Below are 20,345 nucleotides of genomic sequence, written 5' to 3' on the forward strand. Positions count from 1 at the left end.
CCCATCTCTTTAGGACCTGAAGAAACACTGGTTATTCAAGTGCTGGGGAGTTGCTGTGTTATATACAGGGAGGAAGAGGAGGAATATGGATTTCAATCAACTTCTTTCATGAGTGATCTCCCTGCAGTGAGCACCAATTTGGTTTTTTGGGGTGCTACCACCATTAAAGTAGACCTGTCACCCAGACACAAAAATCTGTATAATAAAAGTACTTTTCAAATTAAACATGAAATCCAATTTCTGTTTTTTATTAAAGCATTCATAGCTGCTGTAAGCTCATTTAAAAATCTCTGCTGTCAATCAAATATTGCCTGCCCCTCCTCTTTGCCTTAGGCAATTCCTTTCACTTTCCATTCAGCACTTCCTACATGTCACTGCTCTCCCCACATTCCCCCCAATCTCTTCACCATTTAATTGTGTAACCAGGACATGGGGATGGACATCAGGTCCCCCATTCTGGTGCACAAACAAGACTGTGAGATGATACAAAATGGCTCCTGCCTGCTTGTTATAATTCTGAATTCCCAGACTGATGGAAACAAGATTCAAATCATTTATATAAGTGTAATTAAAGTTCATTTTGCTTGACTAATGTGATAAAATAGGATTTTGAATATTTTTTTTGGGTGACGGGTCCCCTTTAATATGGATATGAGATTACATTTCTTGTGATAATGTGGGCGTGGTTATATAAAAAAAGGGGAGCGGTCAACACTGGCTTCCACCTCGTAGTCCAGAAAAGTTCCAGCCCTCGAGAGAACTCAAGTTGGTTGAAATGAATGTGGATGATCTTATTACCAAGTTTATTAGCAATTCGTTTATTTGTTGAACCCAAAGCTGCAGACTGAGGCTGTGACTCACGTGGAAACAAAACAAGTGAAAATCCAAATATTTTTATTGAAAGGTGAAATCCAGATACAGCAGATCATATTATGAGATTCACAGAACCCAGGACATTCTCCATGTGAGGAGCGTTTGGCCCAATCCATGGACCTGGAAGTAGAATAGAGGATTCCCAGGCTGCCCTTCTGCATGTCGGGGCCACAGCCTGCAGCTGAGGGGGAGCCAGGGTTACATGGATGTGGCATTAGCGGTGGGACCCCTGTGTGACCCTTATAGGGCTTTACGTCTCCCCAGTCACACAGAGGGTGCAGCTGACCAATGAGGACGCAGGACTGTGTGATCCAATGGGAAGGAACAATCTCGGCAGCGTTTTATACAAAGTCGGTGTTGAAATCGTAAGTGTCATCATCTGCAGCCTGATCAAAGCTCACGGCCGGACCGGCTGATTCTGTGGGACGAGACGCAAGGGGGGGGGCTTAGCATAGGCTTGATCCAAGTGGGGGAGACAATGTAGAGAGTATGGGGGAGGGAAGAGGTGATTGGATATAATTCACTTACTTGAATCCTTTTCTTTTGCAGATGTCACTTCCTGTGTCAGACTCTTGGCTTCCAGGTCCTGCAAAGATCAGAGAATTAGCACAAAATATCAGATACAGAGACACTGGGATAGGGTGGCCTTGCCCTGACTTCAGCTGGTGCTCACTCCCTCACCTCTTCCTCCTCACTGCCTTCATCATCATCATCTTCTTCCTCCTCCATATCCTCCTCCTCCTCTCCATCATTTTCTTCTAACTCTTCTTCAATCAGCTCTGGTTCTGGATCCACCAATTGGGTCTCATCCATGATGGCGCTGGTAGGTCCAACGGAGGCAAAGACCACTATGTTGGCAGAGTTGGGGCATTTTAGGGCTGCAGGAAGAGAAAATAAACGTGGGGCTTTCAGCATCTGAATGAGGAGCAGACAATATGGCACGGTGTAGAGCTTGCTGAACTACATGTCTCTGCAACCAAACCATGAAGGGATCTTATATCAGGATTAAAGCTCAGCCGATGTGTATTGAGCAGCACCGGAGGCCCAAACACCCACCTTTCAGGGTAGAAGCGTTGTCCATGGCCAGCTCCTCGCTACAGATGCCGCTGCTCATCGCTGCTACAACCTCTCTGCTGATGTGGGGCTGACAGACAGGAGAGTCGAGGGGCCGGCAGTAATATTTCATTCTTGGTCTTACAGGAGAGAGAAACCAGACAAGTGTGAGGGTTATTACACCAACGACCCAATCCCCTAAATAATGGGGCCCAGTAACCCCAGTTTGTTGTAGCAGCCCCAGAGCCCCCAGCACATGGCGTCAGTAAAGGGACAGAACTATAGTATAATGGATATGTCAGATCTTTTACTTACCCCATCCAATCATTAAACAGCAGTCGTCCGGCCCCCTCTGTGTCAGGCACGCCCCCTTTCTTCAGCATCCCCCGTCTGTGCGCGAGTAACGTGAGACATTCCAGGCTGTTCCTATAGTCAGCAATGGTGTAGTGCAACATCAGCTGCAATAAAGGGACAGGGGTTACTGGGATACTGGGCCAGTCCCACATATAGTGGGAAAGGGGAGGAGCCAGGGCTAGGTGGCAGCATGGCAAGTGTTAACGGCCAGAGCCGGGGGTAAAACCCCAAGGAGCAGAGGCTCAGAGGACTCACCTCCTGTTTGGAGCAGTGTTTCAAGATGGCTTCCACTGCAGCCAACACGTCCACTTTACTCTCAGACGCACTTCTCAACATGAGCGCAACTGGCGGATTGTGGGGCGACACCAACAGGGCAGGGCTGTCTAGCAGTCTAATCTGGGGGTCCAGTCGCACCTCCTGCAGGAACCTGAGGGGAAATTCATGGGGTGTAAGAGGAGGAGTCACATAACACTTTGTGTGGCCTCAAGGTCTGATTGGACGGAAGCTCCACAGGAAAGTCAGCCCCAATCTCTCCTCATCTCACTGAGCCACCAGGAACATTTCTTCCTTCTCTTCTCACTCACTAACACTTCTTTATGCTCAACCCACCCGTCAATTGAGGGAAAGTTCAACCCCAGGGACAGCCTTGCACCTAAACTTGTGCCTCAATGACTCCCACATTGAATGACTGGAGCACCCACGATACACACAGATGGGGGGCACTTATATTCCTACTTTGTGGTGCCTTTGCTGGGGCCGACGTTACACACGTGAGACTGTTTCAGGCTGTTGATGACACTGCTCTTCCCCACGTTGGCAAATCCTGCAGAGACAGAGACAGACAGTGAGACACAGACACACTGACCAATCACTGACAATCTACGCTACAAATCCTGTGCATGTCTATAGGTGGCCATAGACATAACAATTACGATCTTTCTTTGAAAAGATGTTTCCAAGAAAGATCGTTTGTTTCAATACACACGTGTAGAGCTGAATGGTCAGATATAATATAGAAACAATAGAATTCTACCTGTATCTGATGATTCAGCAGTAACACTGGCTGATGTTTGGGTCCCTTCAAAGGCACCCGATCCAAATTTTCCGTCCAGCCTGATCAACGAGCCAATTGATATCCAAGTCTTCTGCCGATATCGGTCGGCTCTTTTTCCACCATCCACGCAACGAATATCGGACGAAAATTCATTTCGTACGATATTATCTGTGTGTCTATGGCCACGTTATCAGAGTGTAACAGCCCTCACGTCCCATAATCACATGAAGAACAGTATGACCGGGGGGGGGCGGTGCTTACCAATCACACCCACTTTAATTGCCTCATTGTGGGAGGGGCACAGGCTGTGAAGGATCTTCAGTAAGACCTGCCCCCCGGGACATTTGGGGTCTGTGACCAGATCAGCGCTGACGGGAACCTTCTTCTTCTTCTTCTTCTGCACCAATAATAAAAGAGAATAAGTGTCAGAGCCAATCAGCTGACGTTACACAAACAAGAGACAATGAAGCAAATGACTCCCAGGTCCCTTCTCCTCTCACACCTGTAACTCATTGTATTTATATCTGGCACAGCAACAACACACACACATATATATTTATTTATTACACACACATATATATATATCTATTTATTACAGACACACACACACACACATATATATACATATATATTTATTACACACACATATATATATCTATTTATTTATTACACACACACATATATATATATATATATATATTATACACACACACACTCATATTTATTTATTTATTACACACACACATATATATACATATACATATATATATTATACACACAGAGTTTATCTCTGTCAGACACTAGTCATGTGCTCAGAACAGAAGAAAGAGTGGATAAGGCCAAGCCCTGAGCTGTACATCCCTGCCCTGTCTGCACTACACCTTTGCTCAGCACAGAGGAGAGAGGGGGGGGGACTATACTGGTGCCTAATGGGACAAGTGGATATAGTGACAATGGGCCCAGCAATTGCAATGGGAAAACGTTGTATCGAGGGCAGAGAGAGGCGCCAGACAATTTCCCATCAGCTGAAATCAGAGTTGGATCTTGTGCTCAGTCATAAACCAATCAGAATCCAGTTTAGTCTTCATGTTTCAGCTTGAGCCCAAGTAGCTGGATATTTACCAAGAGGAATGAGAGCCATTAACCCCCTCCTGTCTGTGACTAATACAAAGACCAGCAGCGCCCCCAGTGACCGGCCAGTTAGACTCAGCACAACTGTCAGCTACACACTGACTGGCAACAACATCCAGTCACAACAACAACATCGAGTCACAACAACAACATCGAGTCACAACAACAACAACATGAAGTCACAACGTACCTCACTCTTGTTCTGTATTTGTGCAACACATCTGAACGGCACGGTGGGAAGCTCAGCGCTCAGAACCTGCAGCCACTTCTCTACCATCTCCCTGGGCACAAGATCTGCAAAACAGACACAGCTTAATGGGGTCTCCTCTCTACACACGGGGGGGGGGGTCTCCTCTCTCCCCTGGGTTTGTCTCCGATATTAATCGCACCCCAAGCTTTGCTGCTGAATAACAATCTCTTACTCTGGAACCAACGGAACGAGACAAGCAGAGATCAGAGTTGGATCTGACAGTCGTCATGGTTACATCAGATTTATTTCACGTTTCTCCTCATCTCTTAGCGCTGCCTCGTCCGCACTGGCCCTTTAAGGTGTGAAATAGAAGAGCCAATGGCAGGGAATGTGCCAGTCACCTGATTTATTGAGAAGGAGCAGAAGTCTCTTATTGGGGGATTTAAGGACGACTTCCTCCGCCTGAGAACATCGACTGCCCAATGGGTCCCTGGCATCCAGAACCTCCACAATAACATCGCTCTGCTCCAGCACCTGAGGGTGACAATCATGTGACACGTTTAGCCCCTCCCCCTCACACAAGACCAATCCCAGGGCCCAATCTGAAAACCCACCTTGTTCACCTGCCGACACAAAACCACGTCCGGATCGTCAGGAGTTTTAGTTACTTTTCTCTTTTTATCCTAAAACAGACAGTTTTATATTTATATATATTAATCAACCACTCACTGGTCTCTCTCTCTATATATATTAACCACTCACTGTTCTCTCTCTCTCTATATATATATATTAATTAACCACTCACTGGTCTCTCTCTGTATATATATATATATATATATATATATATATATATATATATATATATATATATATATATATATATATATATAACCACTCACTGTTCTCTCTCTCTATATATATATATATTTATTACTTTTCTCTTTTTATCCTGAAACAGACAGTTTTATCATTAACCTCTCAATCATCTCTCTCTCTCTCCATCCATCTCTCTCTATATATATATATATATTAACCACTCACTGTTCTCTCTCTCTTTATATAATAACCACTCAGTGATCTCTCTCTATATTTATATATTAATTAACCAGTGATCTCTCTCTATATATTAACCACTCACTGTTCTCTCTCTCTCTCTATATATTAACCACTCCATGTTCTCTCTCTCTCTATATATTAACCACTCAGTGTTCTCTCTTGCCGCCATTAGTAAATTGTTTCACTGCTTTACACCTTGTCGCCCCAATAACCCTCATTTATCAGAACTACTTTGATTGGATAACAGCTCAGCCAATCATCAGCCTCTGGAACATTTGCAACTTACCCTTTTTTCTTTCTTTTCAGAATTGTTATTTTTCTTCTCCTCCAACTTTCGTTTCTTTGCCACTTCCTTCTGTCGATCTAATTTCTGCTTTTGCTTCAATTCCTCTTGCTTCAAGGGAAACAACACTTTATATTTATCAGCCAGTCACCCCCAAATTCCATATATCACCCACAGATACTGTCTATATACACCCCGACTGTGCCAGATACAGCCATAACTATATATCTTATATACAGCCATAACTATATATCTTATATACAGCCATAACTATATATCTTATATACAGCCATAACTATATCTCTTATATACAGCCATAACTATATATCTTATATACAGCCATAACTATATCTTATACAGACAATAAGTAATGACCTGCTGACGTCGGAGTTGTGCCTCCTGCAGGATCTGAGCTTTGAATGGGGCAGCGTTAGGGACAGTGATGTCTTTCTTGTGTTTCCTGGGGCCGCTCTTCTTGGCCTCCTTCTTCACCTTGCGCTTGTGCTCCCGGACCTGAGGTTTGGGGTGAGGAGAGAGTGAGACTGGGGGAACAAACACTACATATAAATATAAAGGCCGGGGGGGACTCACCTTTTTCTGGATTTTGTAGCGTTTGTGGCAGCTCAGGCGTTTGCTGGATTTCCTTAGCTCTGTAACAACAAGGACAAGACATTTCAGCTGCTGCACAGGGACTACTTGCCCTTTAAATACATCATCATCAGTGTTACACACGTCACACAGCATTAGTGACCCCTGAGAATGAGAGGGCGGGAGGGGGTCTCATGGTTAAGAGGGGGTCTCGGGGTCCCAGAGGTAGGAGGGGGGCTCATGGTTAAGAGGGGTCCCAGGGTCTGAAGGGGGGTCCCAGGGGTGGGAGGGGGTCCCAGGGGTAGGAGAGGGGGTCCCAGGGTAGGAGGGGGTCTCAGGAGTAAGAGGGGGTCCCAGGGTGGGAGGGGGTCCCAGGGGTAGGAGGGGTCCCAGGGTAGGAGGGGGTCCCAGGGGTAGGAGGGGGGTCCCAGGGGTAGGAGGGGGTCCCAGGTGTGGAGGGGTCCCAGGGGTGGGAGGGGGGTCTCAGGGTGGGAGGGGGGTCCCAGGGGTAGGAGGGGGTCCTAAGGGTGGGAGGGGGTCCCAGGGGTGGGAGGGGGTCTCAGGGGTAGGAGGGGGTCTCAGGGTAGGAGGGGATCCCAGGGGTAGGAGGGGGTCTCAGGTGTGGGAGGGGGTCCTAGGGGTCCCTGAATGCCTCACGGAAGGCCGGGGAGTGACCGAGGGTCGGAGAAGTCGGTGTCAGTAGTAGAGAGAATATGAGGAGAACACTCGGTGTATCCGGGAGCCCCAGTAGAACAAGAAGTAGAAGTAAATGAGACAGAACTCAGGGGAGGGTGAATAAGAAACAAACACTCACTCGGACGTTTCATGGCCGCTGTCTCTCGCTACTGATCTCACCACGTGTGAGACTTCTGTGCGCGCTCCCAAACCAACAGTAACGCGCATCACGTGACACCAGTCTCACGCGAGATCTTGGCTTCCTGCGGTAGCGGCAATACGGAAGTGACCTAATCACGTACTGCGTCTGACCCAGCGTGCCTCCATCCTGTCCTGAAACCCCGCCCCGTGTAGGCATCTTGGTGCCGGCACCGATTCTCCTGCTTCTGCTTCTTCCCAAACTTTCTAACGACCCCCTGACACCGGCACAATCCTGGCGACCCCCGTGTGGCAGCGGCAGCGCTTGTCTGTCTGGCGGAGAAGAGGAGTGAGTGTCTGTCTGTTACATGTGGGGAACCATTGTGTCTTGTGTCTCCTCTTGTTATTGTTATTCTTCTCTTTCTCTAGATTCTCATACTTTATCCTCTCATTATTATTCCCTATATCCCCCATTATTATCCTCTTATTCCCTATATCCCCCATTATTATCTCTTATCCCCTATATCCCCCATTATTATCCTCTTATTCCCTATATCCCCCATTATTATCTCTTATCCCCTATATCCCCCATTATTATCCTCTTATTCCCTATATCCCCCCCATTATTATCTCTTATTCCCTATATCCCCCATTATTATCCTCTTATTCCCTATATCCCCCATTATTATCCTCTTATTCCCTATATCCCCCCATTATTATCTCTTATTCCCTATATCCCCCCATTATTATCTCTTATTCCCTATATCCCCCATTATTATCCTCTTATCCCCTATATCCCCCCATTATTATCCTCTATTCCCTATATCCCCCATTATTATCTCTTATTCCCTATATCCCCCCCTATTATTTATCCTCTTATTCCCTATATCCCCCCATTATTATCTCTTATTCCCTATATCCCCCATTATTATCCTCTTATTCCCTATATCCCCCCCATTATTATCCTCTTATTCCCTATATCCCCCATTATTATCCTCTTATTCTCTATATCCCCCATTATTATCTCTTATTCCCTATATCCCCCATTATTATCCTCTTATTCCCTATATCCCCCCATTATTATCCTCTTATTCCCTATATCCCCCCATTATTATCTCTTATTCCCTATATCCCCCATTATTATCCTCTTATTCCCTATATCCCCCATTATTATCTCTTATTCCCTATATCCCCCATTATTATCCTCTTATTCCCTATATCCCCCCATTATTATCCTCTTATTCCCTATATCCCCCATTATTATCTCTTATTCCCTATATCCCCCATTATTATCTCTTATTCCCTATATCCCCCATTATTATCCTCTTATTCCTATATCCCCCATTATTATCTCTTATTCCCTATATCCCCCATTATTATCCTCTTATTCCCTATATCCCCCATTATTATCCTCTTATTCCCTATATCCCCCATTATTATCCTCTTATTCCCTATATCCCCCATTATTATCTCTTATTCCCTATATCCCCCATTATTATCCTCTTATTCCCTATATCCCCCATTATTATCTCTTATTCCCTATATCCCCCATTATTATCCTCTTATTCCCTATATCCCCCCATTATTATCCTCTTATTCCCTATATCCCCCATTATTATCCTCTTATTCCCTATATCCCCATTATTATCCTCTTATTCCCTATATCCCCCATTATTATCCTCTTATTCCCTATATCCCCCATTATTATCCTCTTATTCCCTATATCCCCCCATTATTATCTCTTATTCCCTATATCCCCCCCATTATTATCTCTTATTCCCTATATCCCCCATTATTATCCTCTTATTCCCTATATCCCCCATTATTATCCTCTTATTCCCTATATCCCCCCATTATTATCTCTTATTCCCTATATCCCCCCATTATTATCTCTTATTCCCTATATCCCCCATTATTATCCTCTTATTCCCTATATCCCCCATTATTATCCTCTTATTCCCTATATCCCCCATTATTATCCTCTTATTCCCTATATCCCCCCATTATTATCCTCTTATTCCCTATATCCCCCATTATTATCCTCTTATTCCCTATATCCCCCCATTTATTATCTCTTATTCCCTATATCCCCCATTATTATCTCTTATTCCCTATATCCCCCCATTATTATCCTCTTATTCCCTATATCCCCCATTATTATCCTCTTATTCCCTATATCCCCCCATTATTATCTCTTATTCCCTATATCCCCCCATTATTATCTCTTATTCCCTATATCCCCCATTATTATCCTCTTATTCCCTATATCCCCCATTATTATCCTCTTATTCCCTATATCCCCCATTATTATCTCTATTCCTATATCCCCCATTATTATCTCTATTCCTATATCCCCCATTATTATCTCTTATTCCCTATATCCCCATTATTATCTCTTATTCCCTATATCCCCCATTATTATCCTCTATTCCTATATCCCCCATTATTATCCTCTTATTCCCTATATCCCCATTATTATCTCTTATTCCCTATATCCCCATTATTATCCTCTTATTCCCTATATCCCCATTATTATCTCTTATTCCCTATATCCCCCATTATTATCCTCTTATTCCCTATATCCCCATTATTATCTCTTATTCCCTATATCCCATTATATCCTCTTATCCCTATATCCCCATTATTATCTCTTATTCCCTATATCCCCCATTATTATCTCTTATTCCCTATATCCCCCATTATTATCTCTTATTCCCTATATCCCCATTATTATCCTTTATTCCCTATATCCCCATTATTATCTCTTATTCCTATATCCCCCATTATTATCTCTTATCCTATATCCCCATTATTATCTCTTATTCCTATATCCCCCATTATTATCTCTTATTCCCTATATCCCCCATTATTATCTTTATTCCTATATCCCATTATTATCTCTATTCCTATATTTTTTTATTCCCTATTCCCCATTTATCTCTTATTCCCTATATCCCCATTATTTCCTCTTATTCCCTTATCCCCCATTATTATCTCTATTCCCTATATCCCCCATTATTATCTCTTATTCCCTATATCCCCCATTAATCTCTTATTCCTATACCCATATTTCCTTATCCTATATCCCCCATTTATCTCTTATTCCTATATCCCCATTATTATCCTTATTCCCTATATCCCCCATTTTTATCCTTATTCCCTATATCCCCCATTATTATCTCTTATTCCCTATATCCCAATTATTATCCTCTTTTTCCCTATATCCCCCTTTATCTCTATTCCTATATCCCCATTATTATCTCTTATTCTATATCCCCCCATTATTATCCTCTTATTCCCTATATCCCCCCATTATTATCCTCTTATTCCCTATATCCCCCATTATCTCCTATTCCCATATCCCCCATATTATCCTCTTATTCCCTATATCCCCATTATTATCTCTTATTCTAATCCCCATTATTATCTCTTATTCCCTATATCCCCATTATTATCCTTATTCCCTATATCCCCTTATTCCTTATTCCCTATATCCCTTATTCTTATTCCTATCCCCCATTATTATCCTCTTATTCCCTATATCCCCCATTATTATCTCTTATTCCCTATATCCCCCATTATTATCCTCTTATTCCCTATATCCCCATTATTATCTCTTATTCCCTTATCCCCATTATTATCTCTTATCCCTATATCCCCATTATTATCTCTATTCCCTATATCCCCATTATTATCCTCTTATTCCTATATCCCCCATTATTATCTCTTATTCCCTATATCCCCCATATTATCTCTTATTCCCTATATCCCCATTATTATCTCTTATTCCCTATATCCCATATTATCTCTTATTCCTATATCCCCATTATATCTCTTATCCCTATATCCCCCCATTATTATCCTCTTATTCCCTATATCCCCCATATTATCTCTTATTCCCTATATCCCCTATTATCCTCTTATTCCCTATATCCCCATTATTATCTCTTATTCCTATATCCCCCATTATTATCCTCTATCCCTATATCCCCCATTATTATCTCTTATTCCCTATATCCCCATTATTATCCTCTTATTCCTATATCCCCCATTATTATCCTCTTATTCCTATATCCCCATTATATCTCTTATTCCCTATATCCCATTTTATCTCTATTCCTATATCCCCCTATTATTATATCCTTATTATTCCCTATATCCCCCATTATTATCCTCTTATTCCCTATATCCCCCATTATTATCCTCTTATTCCCTATATCCCCCATTATTATCCTCTTATTCCCTATATCCCCCCATTATTATCTCTTATTCCCTATATCCCCCATTATTATCTCTTATTCCCTATATCCCCCATTATTATCCTCTATTCCCTATATCCCCCCTTATTACCTCTTATTCCCTATATCCCCCCATTATTATCTCTTATTCCCTATATCCCCATTATTATCCCCTTATTCCTATATCCCCCATTATTATCCTCTTATTCCCTATATCCCCCATTATTATCCTCTTATTCCCTATATCCCCCATTATTATCCTCTTATTCCCTATATCCCCCATTATTATCCTCTTATTCCCTATATCCCCCCATTATTATCTCTTATTCCTATATCCCCCATTATTATCTCTTATTCCCTATATCCCCCATTATTATCCTCTTATTCCCTATATCCCCCATTATTATCTCTTATTCCCTATATCCCCCATTATTATCTCTTATTCCCTATATCCCCCCATTATTATCCTCTTATTCCCTATATCCCCCCCATTATTATCCTCTTATTCCCTATATCCCCCCATTATTATCTCTTATTCCCTATATCCCCCATTATTATCCTCTTATTCCCTATATCCCCCATTATTATCCTCTTATTCCCTATATCCCCCCATTATTATCCTCTTATTCTCTATATCCCCCCCCATTATTATACATAAATATAAATACTATATATAAATGTCAATAACTGGTGTGTATTTTACTATAGGAGACAACAGAACCAGTGAGCTCCAAGAGGCGTCGGACGACCTCTCCTTCCAGCAGTGTCAGTGGGGGGGACTTTGATGACAGCCCCCACTCTACAAGCACCCCCAACTCTGGGCGCAAGAGAAGACGACCCCCACATGTGGCCCCTGTGGATCCAGTAAGTAGATGGGAAGCTCATGTACAAGTGATGTCCCTCACATACGGGGGCAGATCCATTTGTCCCCCATGTGGGTCAGATATTGTGCAGCTCATGTTGGGACTGTCATTCTTCCCTATATTTATATACAGTAAATAGATATATATATATAGATATAGATATTTATACAGATACACTTGTTTTCATTGGATGTAAGACCGGCCTCTCTGTAGGAGCAGGGAAATCATTTTGTTACAGGGAAGTCTTATTTCCTTCTCTTTTCCATAGTCAATGAGCAACTGGGGGGATTCACTTTGTGGGGGGAGGTGCTGATAGTGCTGAGAGAAAGTATTTCCTGATATCGCAATATGGTAAAAAACCTCTTTCTCCCACATTTGACCTGTCTCTCTCTCTCGAGTGGCAAGTGTGCAGGCGTGCGAGTGTGCAGGTAGGCGTGCGAGTGTGCAGGTAGGCGTGCGAGTGTGCAGGTAGGCGTGCGAGTGTGCGGGCGTGCGAGTGTGCAGGTAGGCGTGCGAGTGTGCGGGCGTGCGAGTGTGCAGATAGGTGTGCGAGTGTGCAGGTAGGTGTGCGAGTGTGCAGGTAGGTGTGCGAGTGTGCAGGTAGGTGTGCGAGTGTGCAGGTAGGTGTGCGAGTGTGCAGGTGTGCGAGTGTGCAGGCGTGCGAGTGTGCAGATAGGTGTGCGAGTGTGCAGGTAGGTGTGCGAGTGTGCAGGTAGGTGTGCGAGTGTGCAGGTAGGTGTGCGAGTGTGCAGGTAGGTGTGCGAGTGTGCAGGTAGGTGTGCGAGTGTGCAGGTGTGCGAGTGTGCAGGCGTGCGAGTGTGCAGGCAGGTGTGCGAGTGTGCAGGCGTGCGAGTGTGCAGGCAGGTGTGCGAGTGTGCAGGTAGGTGTGCGAGTGTGCAGGCATGCGAGTGTGCAGGTAGGCGTGCGAGTGTGCAGGTAGGTGTGCAGGCGTGCGAGTGCAGGTAGGTGTGCAGGCGTGCGAGTGCAGGTAGGTGTGCAGGTAGGTGTGCAGGCGTGCGAGTGTGCAGGTAGGTGTGCAGGCGTGCGAGTGTGCATGTAGGCGTGCAAGTTTACAGGCGTGCCAGTGTTCAGGCGTGCGAGTGTGCAGGTAGGTGTGCAGGCGTGTGAGTGTGCAGGTAGGTGTGCAGGCGTGAGAGTGTGTGAGTGTGCAGGTAGGCGTGCAAGTTTACAGGCGTGCGAGTGTGCAGGTAGGTGTGCAGGCATGTGAGCGTGAGAGTGTGTGAGTGTGCAGGCAGGCGTGCGAGTGTGCAGGTAGGTGTGCAGGCGTGTGAGAGTGTGTGAGTGTGCAGGTAGGCGTGCCAGTGTGCAGGCGTGCAAGTTTACAGGCGTGCGAGTGTGCAGGTAGGTGTGCAGGCGTGTGAGCGTGCGAGTGTGCAGGTAGGTGTGCGAGTGTGCAGGTAAGCGTGCAGGCGTGCTAGTGTGCAGGTAGGTGTGCAGGCGTGCGAGTGTGCAGGTAGGTGTGCAGGCGTACGAGTGTGCAGGCGTGTGTGAGTGTGCAGGTAGGTGTGCGAGTGTGCAGGTAGGTGTGCAGGCGTGTGAGAGTGTGTGTGTGCAGGCGTGCGAGTGTGCAGGTAGGTGTGCAGGCGTGTGAGAGTGTGTGTGTGCAGGCGTGCGAGTGTGCAGGTAGGTGTGCAGGCGTGTGAGAGTGTGAGTGTGCAGGTAGGTGTGCAGGCATGTGAGCGTGTGAGTGTGCAGGCAGGCGTGCAAGTTTACAGTCGTGCGAGTGTGCAGGTAGGTGTGCAGGCGTGCGAGTGTGCAGGCGTGTGAGAGTGTGTGAGTGTGCAGGTAGGTGTGCAGGCGTGCGAGTGTGCAGGTAGGTGTGCAGGCGTGAGAGTGTGCGAGTGTGCAGGTAGGTGTGCAGGCATGCGAGTGTGCAGGTAGGTAGGTAGGTGTGCAGGCGTGCGAGTGTGCAGGTAGGTGTGCAGGCGTGCGAGTGTGCAGGTAGGTGTGCGAGTGTGCAGGTAGGTGTGCAGGCGTGGGAGTGTGCAGGTAGGTGTGCAGGCTTGTGAGAGTGTATGAGTGTGCAGGTAGGTGTGCAGGCGTGCGAGTGTGCAGGTAGGTGTGCAGGCATGTGAGCGTGTGAGTGTGCAGGCAGGCGTGCAAGTTTACAGGCGTGCGAGTGTGCAGGTAGGTGTGCAGGCGTGCGAGTGTGCAGGTAGGTGTGCAGGCGTGTGAGAGTGTGTGTGTGCAGGTAGGTGTGCAGGCGTGCGAGTGTGCAGGTAGGTGTGCGAGTGTGCAGGTAGGTGTGCAGGCGTGCGAGTGTGCAGGTAGGTGTGCGAGTGTGCAGGTAGGTGTGCAGGCGTACGAGTGTACAGGTAGGTGTGCGAGTGTGCAGGTAGGTGTGCAGGCGTGCTAGTGTGCAGGTAGGTGTGCAGGCGTGCGAGTGTGCAGGTAGGTGTGCAGGCGTGGGAGTGTGCAGGTAGGTGTGCAGGCGTGTGAGAGTGTGTGTGTGCAGGTAGGTGTGCAGGCGTGTGAGAGTGTGTGTGTGTGTGCAGGTAGGTGTGCAGGCGTGCGAGTGTACAGGTAGGTGTGCAGGCGTGTGTGAGTGTGCAGGTAGGCGTGCGAGTGTGCAGGCATGTGTGAGTGTGCAGGCAGGTGTGCAAGTTTACAGGCGTGCGAGTGTGCAGGTAGGTGTGCGGGTGTGCAGGCGTGCGAGTGTGCAGGCGTGTGCGAGTGTGCAGGTAGGCGTGTGAGCGTGAGAGTGTGCGAGTGTGCAGGTAGGTGTGCGAGTGTGCAGGTAGGTGTGCAGGCGTGCGAGTGTGCAGGCGTGTGAGAGTGTGTGAGTGTGCAGGTAGGTGTGCAGGCGTGTGAGAGTGTGTGAGTGTGCAGGTAGGTGTGCAGGCGTGTGAGAGTGTGTGAGTGTGCAGGTAGGCGTGTGAGCGTGAGAGTGTGAGTGTGCAGGTAGGTGTGCGAGAGTGCAGGCGTGTGAGTGTGCAGGTAGGTGTGCAGGCGTGTGAGTGTGCAGGTAGGTGTGCGAGAGTGCAGGCGTGTGAGTGTGCAGGTAGGTGTGCAGGCGTGTGAGTGTGCAGGTAGGTGTGCGAGAGTGCAGGCGTGTGAGTGTGCAGGCGTGTGAGTGTGCAGGTAGGTGTGCAGGCGTGCGAGTGTGCAGGTAGGTGTGCGAGAGTGCAGGCGTGCGAGTGTGCAGGTAGGTGTGCGAGAGTGCAGGCGTGCGAGTGTGCAGGTAGGTGTGCGAGAGTGCAGGCGTGTGAGTGTGCAGGTAGGTGTGCGAGAGTGCAGGCGTGCGAGAGTGCAGGCGTGTGAGTGTGCAGGTAGGTGTGCGAGAGTGCAGGCGTGTGAGTGTGCAGGTAGGTGTGCGAGAGTGCAGGCGTGTGAGTGTGCAGGTAGGTGTGCGAGAGTGCAGGCGTGTGAGTGTGCAGGTAGGTGTGCGAGAGTGCAGGCGTGTGAGTGTGCAGGTAGGTGTGCGAGAGTGCAGGCGTGCGAGTGTGCAGGTAGGTGTGCGAGAGTGCAGGCGTGGAGTGTGCAGGTAGGTGTGCGAGAGTGCAGGCGTGTGAGTGTGCAGGTAGGTGTGCGAGAGTGCAGGCGTGCGAGTGTGCAGGTAGGTGTGCGAGAGTGCAGGCGTGTGAGTGTGCAGGTAGGTGTGCGAGAGTGCAGGCGTGTGAGTGTGCAGGTAGGTGTGCGAGAGTGCAGGCGTGCGAGAGTGCAGGCGTGTGAGTGTGCAGGTAGGTGTGCAGGCGTGCGAGTGTGCAGGTAGGTGTGCGAGAGTGCAGGTGTGTGAGTGTGCAGGTAGGTGTGCAGGCGTGTGAGTGTGCAGGTAGGTGTGCGAGAGTGCAGGCGTGTGAGTGTGCAGGTAGGTGTGCAGGCGTGTGAGTGTGCGAGAGTGCAGGCGTGTGAGTGTGCAGGTAGGTGTGCGAGAGTGCAGGCGTGTGAGTGTGCAGGTAGGTGTGCGAGAGTGCAGGCGTGTGAGTGTGCAGGTAGGTGTGCGAGAGTGCAGGCGTGTGAGTGTGCAGGTAGGTGTGCGAGAGTGCAGGCGTGCGAGTGTGCAGGTAGGTGTGCGAGAGTGCAGGCGTGCGAGTGTGCAGGTAGGTGTGCGAGAGTGCAGGCGTGCGAGTGTGCAGGTAGGTGTGCAGGCGTGTGAGTGTGCAGGTAGGTGTGCGAGAGTGCAGGCGTGTGAGTGTGCAGGTAGGTGTGCGAGAGTGCAGGCGTGTGAGTGTGCAGGTAGGTGTGCGAGAGTGCAGGCGTGCGAGTGTGCAGGTAGGTGTGCGAGAGTGCAGGCGTGCGAGTGTGCAGGTAGGTGTGCGAGAGTGCAGGCGTGCGAGTGTGCAGGTAGGTGTGCGAGAGTGCAGGCGTGCGAGTGTGCAGGTAGGTGTGCAGGCGTGCGAGTGTGCAGGTAGGTGTGCGAGAGTGCAGGCGTGTGAGTGTGCAGGTAGGTGTGCGAGAGTGCAGGTGTGTGAGTGTGCAGCTGTGCATGCATCTTTGTGATTAGGGCCTGACAGTAAGTAATGGCTGTTGCTGCACGGCTCTACATTGGGGGCCCCACACTGTAACATTTATAGAGAGTTTTAATCTGTTTATCCTTTCAGATTGCAGTTTGCCATGAACTTTACAACACAATCCGGGATTATAAGGATGAGCAGGGCCGGATACTGTGTGAACTCTTTATTAGAGCCCCCAAGCGCAGGTAAGTGTCCCACCCACAATCATTTCCATGTTCCCCTTATCCAGACTTATATAGAGCAGCAGTTATAAGTGTGTTTTATTAGCTTTGTCTTATTCTGCAGCTTCTCACACACCTTCATGCATCATGCAATCTGAGGTCCCATCAGTCCTTGTTCCACTGAGCTTACAATCTAAGGTCCCTATCACATTCCCATCAGTCCCTGTCCCAGTGAGCTTACAATCTAAGGTCCCTATCACATTCCCATCAGTCCCTGTCCCAGTGAGCTTACAATCTAAGGTCCCTATCACATTCCCATCAGTCCCTGCCCCAGTGAGCTTACAATCTAAGGTCCCTATCACATTCCCATCAGTCCGTGCCCCAGTGAGCAATTGTTTAGCAGGAGCAGTAGGCACTGTTGAGAGCACTGTTATAACATTTAATTAAAGGTGTGGGTTCCCGGTGGCCTCCCAGGCACTTATTCCAAAATCTAAGGGTGAAGGCTTATTTGCTATCAGCACATAAATTTAGGATAGCAGTTGGTTTACGGTTGGGTCTCTGAAAGAATAATCTTATTTTACAAATTTAGAGAATGGGTGGATATTTAGCTGGATTTATTTATAAGATGTTTCCCTGACACAGAAACCAACCGGATTATTATGAAGTGGTTTCTCAGCCCATTGACCTGATGAAGATTCAGCAGAAGCTGAAGATGGAAGAGTATGATGACGTGCGCTTACTCACTGCAGACTTTCAGCTGCTCTTCCAGAATACTAAGGCTTATTATAAGGTAGGGCCCCGCATGCTCCCATGCTTTCTTCTCTACCCGTGTGCCATGCAGTTGCCTTTCTGTGCCCTTGTTTCTTATAAATAAAGAGAAGGATTACTGGCCAGTAAATGTGCAGTGCGAGGTACAACACTAACCAGATGAGCACCTAATATCTTCTTTATCCCTCACACCAGCCTGAAAGTCCAGAATATAAAGCCGCATGCAAACTATGGGATGTCTACCTCCGTACAAGGAACGAGTTTGTTCAGAGAGGAGAATGTGAGGAAGATGATGAGGAAGAAGAGGCACAGGAGAGTGGGAGTGCAGCACCTGAAGAGGAAGTAAGCTTCTGTTTTACCTTCATTCTTGCTGCTCTTATAATAAAGGGCAGGTGTAAGTCGGAATGTTCTGTTTTAGGCCTTACATTGGAATATTAGGGTTAGTCCATCAAGTTGAACCTTAAGTCTATATATAACCTGCCTAACTGTCAGTTGATCCAGAGGAAGGTGAAAAACCCATCTGAAGCCTCTCCAATTTGCCTCAGAGGGGGAAAAATTCCTTCCTGACTCCAATGGGACCAGTCCCTGGATCAAGTTGTACTATGAGCTCTCTCCCATATCCCTGTATTCCCTCACTTGCTAAACACCATCCAACCCCTTCTTATACCTATCTAATGTATCAGCCAAATTATTATTATATATTAACGGATGTTTGAAGGTTTTTCCCAGATTTAAATGTCAAGTCCTATAAGATTCATTAGATGGGAATCTGTTGGGTCCATCGTGTCCAAGGGTGAAATTTAGATTGGGTTCAGGAGTAAGTGGGGGCTGGGCATATAACTCATTCAGCTGAAGTAATGGGGGTATGTTTGACTGCAGCAGTAGATGTGGGGGTCTCATCTAGGGTCCCTGAAGATTTGCTGAACAGAACTTTATAGGGGGTAGAGTAAGAAAACTGTAAGTTAAATGTGAGAGACCCCTGTCCTCAGCAACCTGCTTTCTCAGCCGCACAATTGTCTGGAGCCAACATGTTCCCCCTCTCACATTTGTCATGCTTGCTGGTCACATGGGGGTATCAGTCAGTACCCACAGTGCACCACTTGTGGCTAGTGAATTTCCCTCTTGGCCTTATCTCTACAGAATTACCTAAAGCCGACGTTCGAGCAGCTGCTGGAGTCTGTCACTACTGCCACTCACCCTGGGGGAAGGCTGATCAGTGAACTCTTTCAGAAACTGCCCTCCAAAGTGGTGAGTAGCCCTCTGATACACACACATATATATATATATAGTGAATAAAGTACCCCCTCTTGTAAAATATAAGGATATTATAAGTTACCGAGGAGTTTCATGACCATATAAAAGTACGAGGCCGAAGGCCGAGTGTTTTTATACAGGTCATGGAACTCCGAGGTGACTTCTAATATCCTCATATTTTACAACTGGGGGAACTTTATTTATTATAATACACAAATTTCAGTGAGTCATGTTACAGAAATGACATCAGAACTCACCGTTTATAACTGATGACATCACTACTCACCGTTTATAACTGATGACATCACTACTCACCGTTTATAACTGATGACATCAGAACTCACCGTTTATAAGGATATAATTTACAGGATATTCATGGCTTTTGTGTATTATATATATATATATATATATATATACTAACAGTCTCTCTGCTTAGTGTCCTACTTCACTGTCACTTCTTGCTTTTCAGCATTACCCAGATTACTATGCAGTCATAAAGGATCCCATCGATCTCAAGACAATTGCTCAGAGGATTCAGGTACTGAGATGAGGAAGAACCTTGCTGCTTACTTAGTAGTCCCAACCTGTGCAGCCCACACCTTTATCTCAAGTTTGGATCTCTATCTATATCTGTTTTCCTGTCAATGAGTTGGCTGCCGTCTGTCCTATTCAAACTCAGTCTCAGCCTGGTAACCCTTTTATATGGCCCAGTAGCCCTGGCCTGTGTAGAATATTCCTTTACAGCTTAGCATTTCCTACAGGGGACGTTTGAATGTGATGTGGGAAAATATTGCCTCTGATTGGCTTCCATTTCTCTTTCTTAACTCTAAAACATTGCTTTCTCATTGACACTTTATTGGTTCAATCCATTAAGGGGTTACTGGATTATTTTGCCTTTATTATTTCAGCATGTGCTATGGCTTCACTGTTTGTCCAGTCTCCTCATATTAACATTTACTTCTTTGTCTCAAAGAAAACTGATTGTCTCTCTCACTTCACAGTCTGGTCACTATAAAAGTGTCAATGCAATGGCCAAAGACATGGATTTGCTGACAAAGAATGCAAAGACTTACAATGAACCGGGCTCTCAAGTCTTCAAGGTGAGAGGAGGAGGTCTGGCAGTTGGTAGTCTCCTTTCTGTGAGAGAAGTGAGTGTGAGTGAGAGAAGTGAGTGAGAGAAGGAGGTCTGGC

General features: G+C 46.6%; 2 protein-coding genes and 1 non-coding gene across 3 annotated transcripts in view; 1 reads left to right on the top strand and 2 right to left on the bottom strand.

Annotated features, from left to right (window-relative positions):
* Positions 1-877: 877 nt before the first annotated feature.
* On the bottom strand, positions 878-7,426 carry gnl3.L (guanine nucleotide binding protein-like 3 (nucleolar) L homeolog; the record flags this gene model as incomplete). Its single annotated transcript, NM_001087179.1, is given in 15 exon segments — positions 878-1,291; positions 1,402-1,459; positions 1,555-1,751; positions 1,930-2,066; positions 2,242-2,384; positions 2,536-2,707; positions 3,016-3,103; positions 3,596-3,731; positions 4,656-4,759; positions 5,057-5,189; positions 5,270-5,338; positions 5,998-6,105; positions 6,370-6,507; positions 6,586-6,644; positions 7,397-7,426. Coding segments are annotated over 15 exon segments (1,632 nt in total). The 3' UTR covers positions 878-1,214.
* LOC121403555 lies at positions 4,906-4,983 on the bottom strand. Its single transcript, XR_005967406.1, has one exon. It is a non-coding gene; the product is annotated as a small nucleolar RNA SNORD19 (small nucleolar RNA).
* Positions 7,427-7,669: 243 nt separating the features above from the next.
* LOC108705353 (protein polybromo-1-like) overlaps positions 7,670-20,345 on the top strand; it is a gene marked incomplete at its 5' end in the record, with an annotated part of 55,778 nt that continues 43,102 nt past the window's right edge. The window contains 8 exons of the mRNA XM_041591073.1: positions 7,670-7,744; positions 12,342-12,497; positions 17,059-17,156; positions 17,775-17,922; positions 18,096-18,242; positions 19,041-19,148; positions 19,624-19,692; positions 20,156-20,254. Of these exons, the coding sequence (XP_041447007.1) occupies positions 7,670-7,744; positions 12,342-12,497; positions 17,059-17,156; positions 17,775-17,922; positions 18,096-18,242; positions 19,041-19,148; positions 19,624-19,692; positions 20,156-20,254 (900 nt within the window). The remainder of the gene's footprint in view (positions 7,745-12,341; positions 12,498-17,058; positions 17,157-17,774; positions 17,923-18,095; positions 18,243-19,040; positions 19,149-19,623; positions 19,693-20,155; positions 20,255-20,345) is intronic.

The sequence above is a fragment of the Xenopus laevis genome, chromosome 4L (assembly GCF_017654675.1).
Source record: "Xenopus laevis strain J_2021 chromosome 4L, Xenopus_laevis_v10.1, whole genome shotgun sequence".
Lineage (NCBI taxonomy): Eukaryota > Metazoa > Chordata > Amphibia > Anura > Pipidae > Xenopus > Xenopus laevis.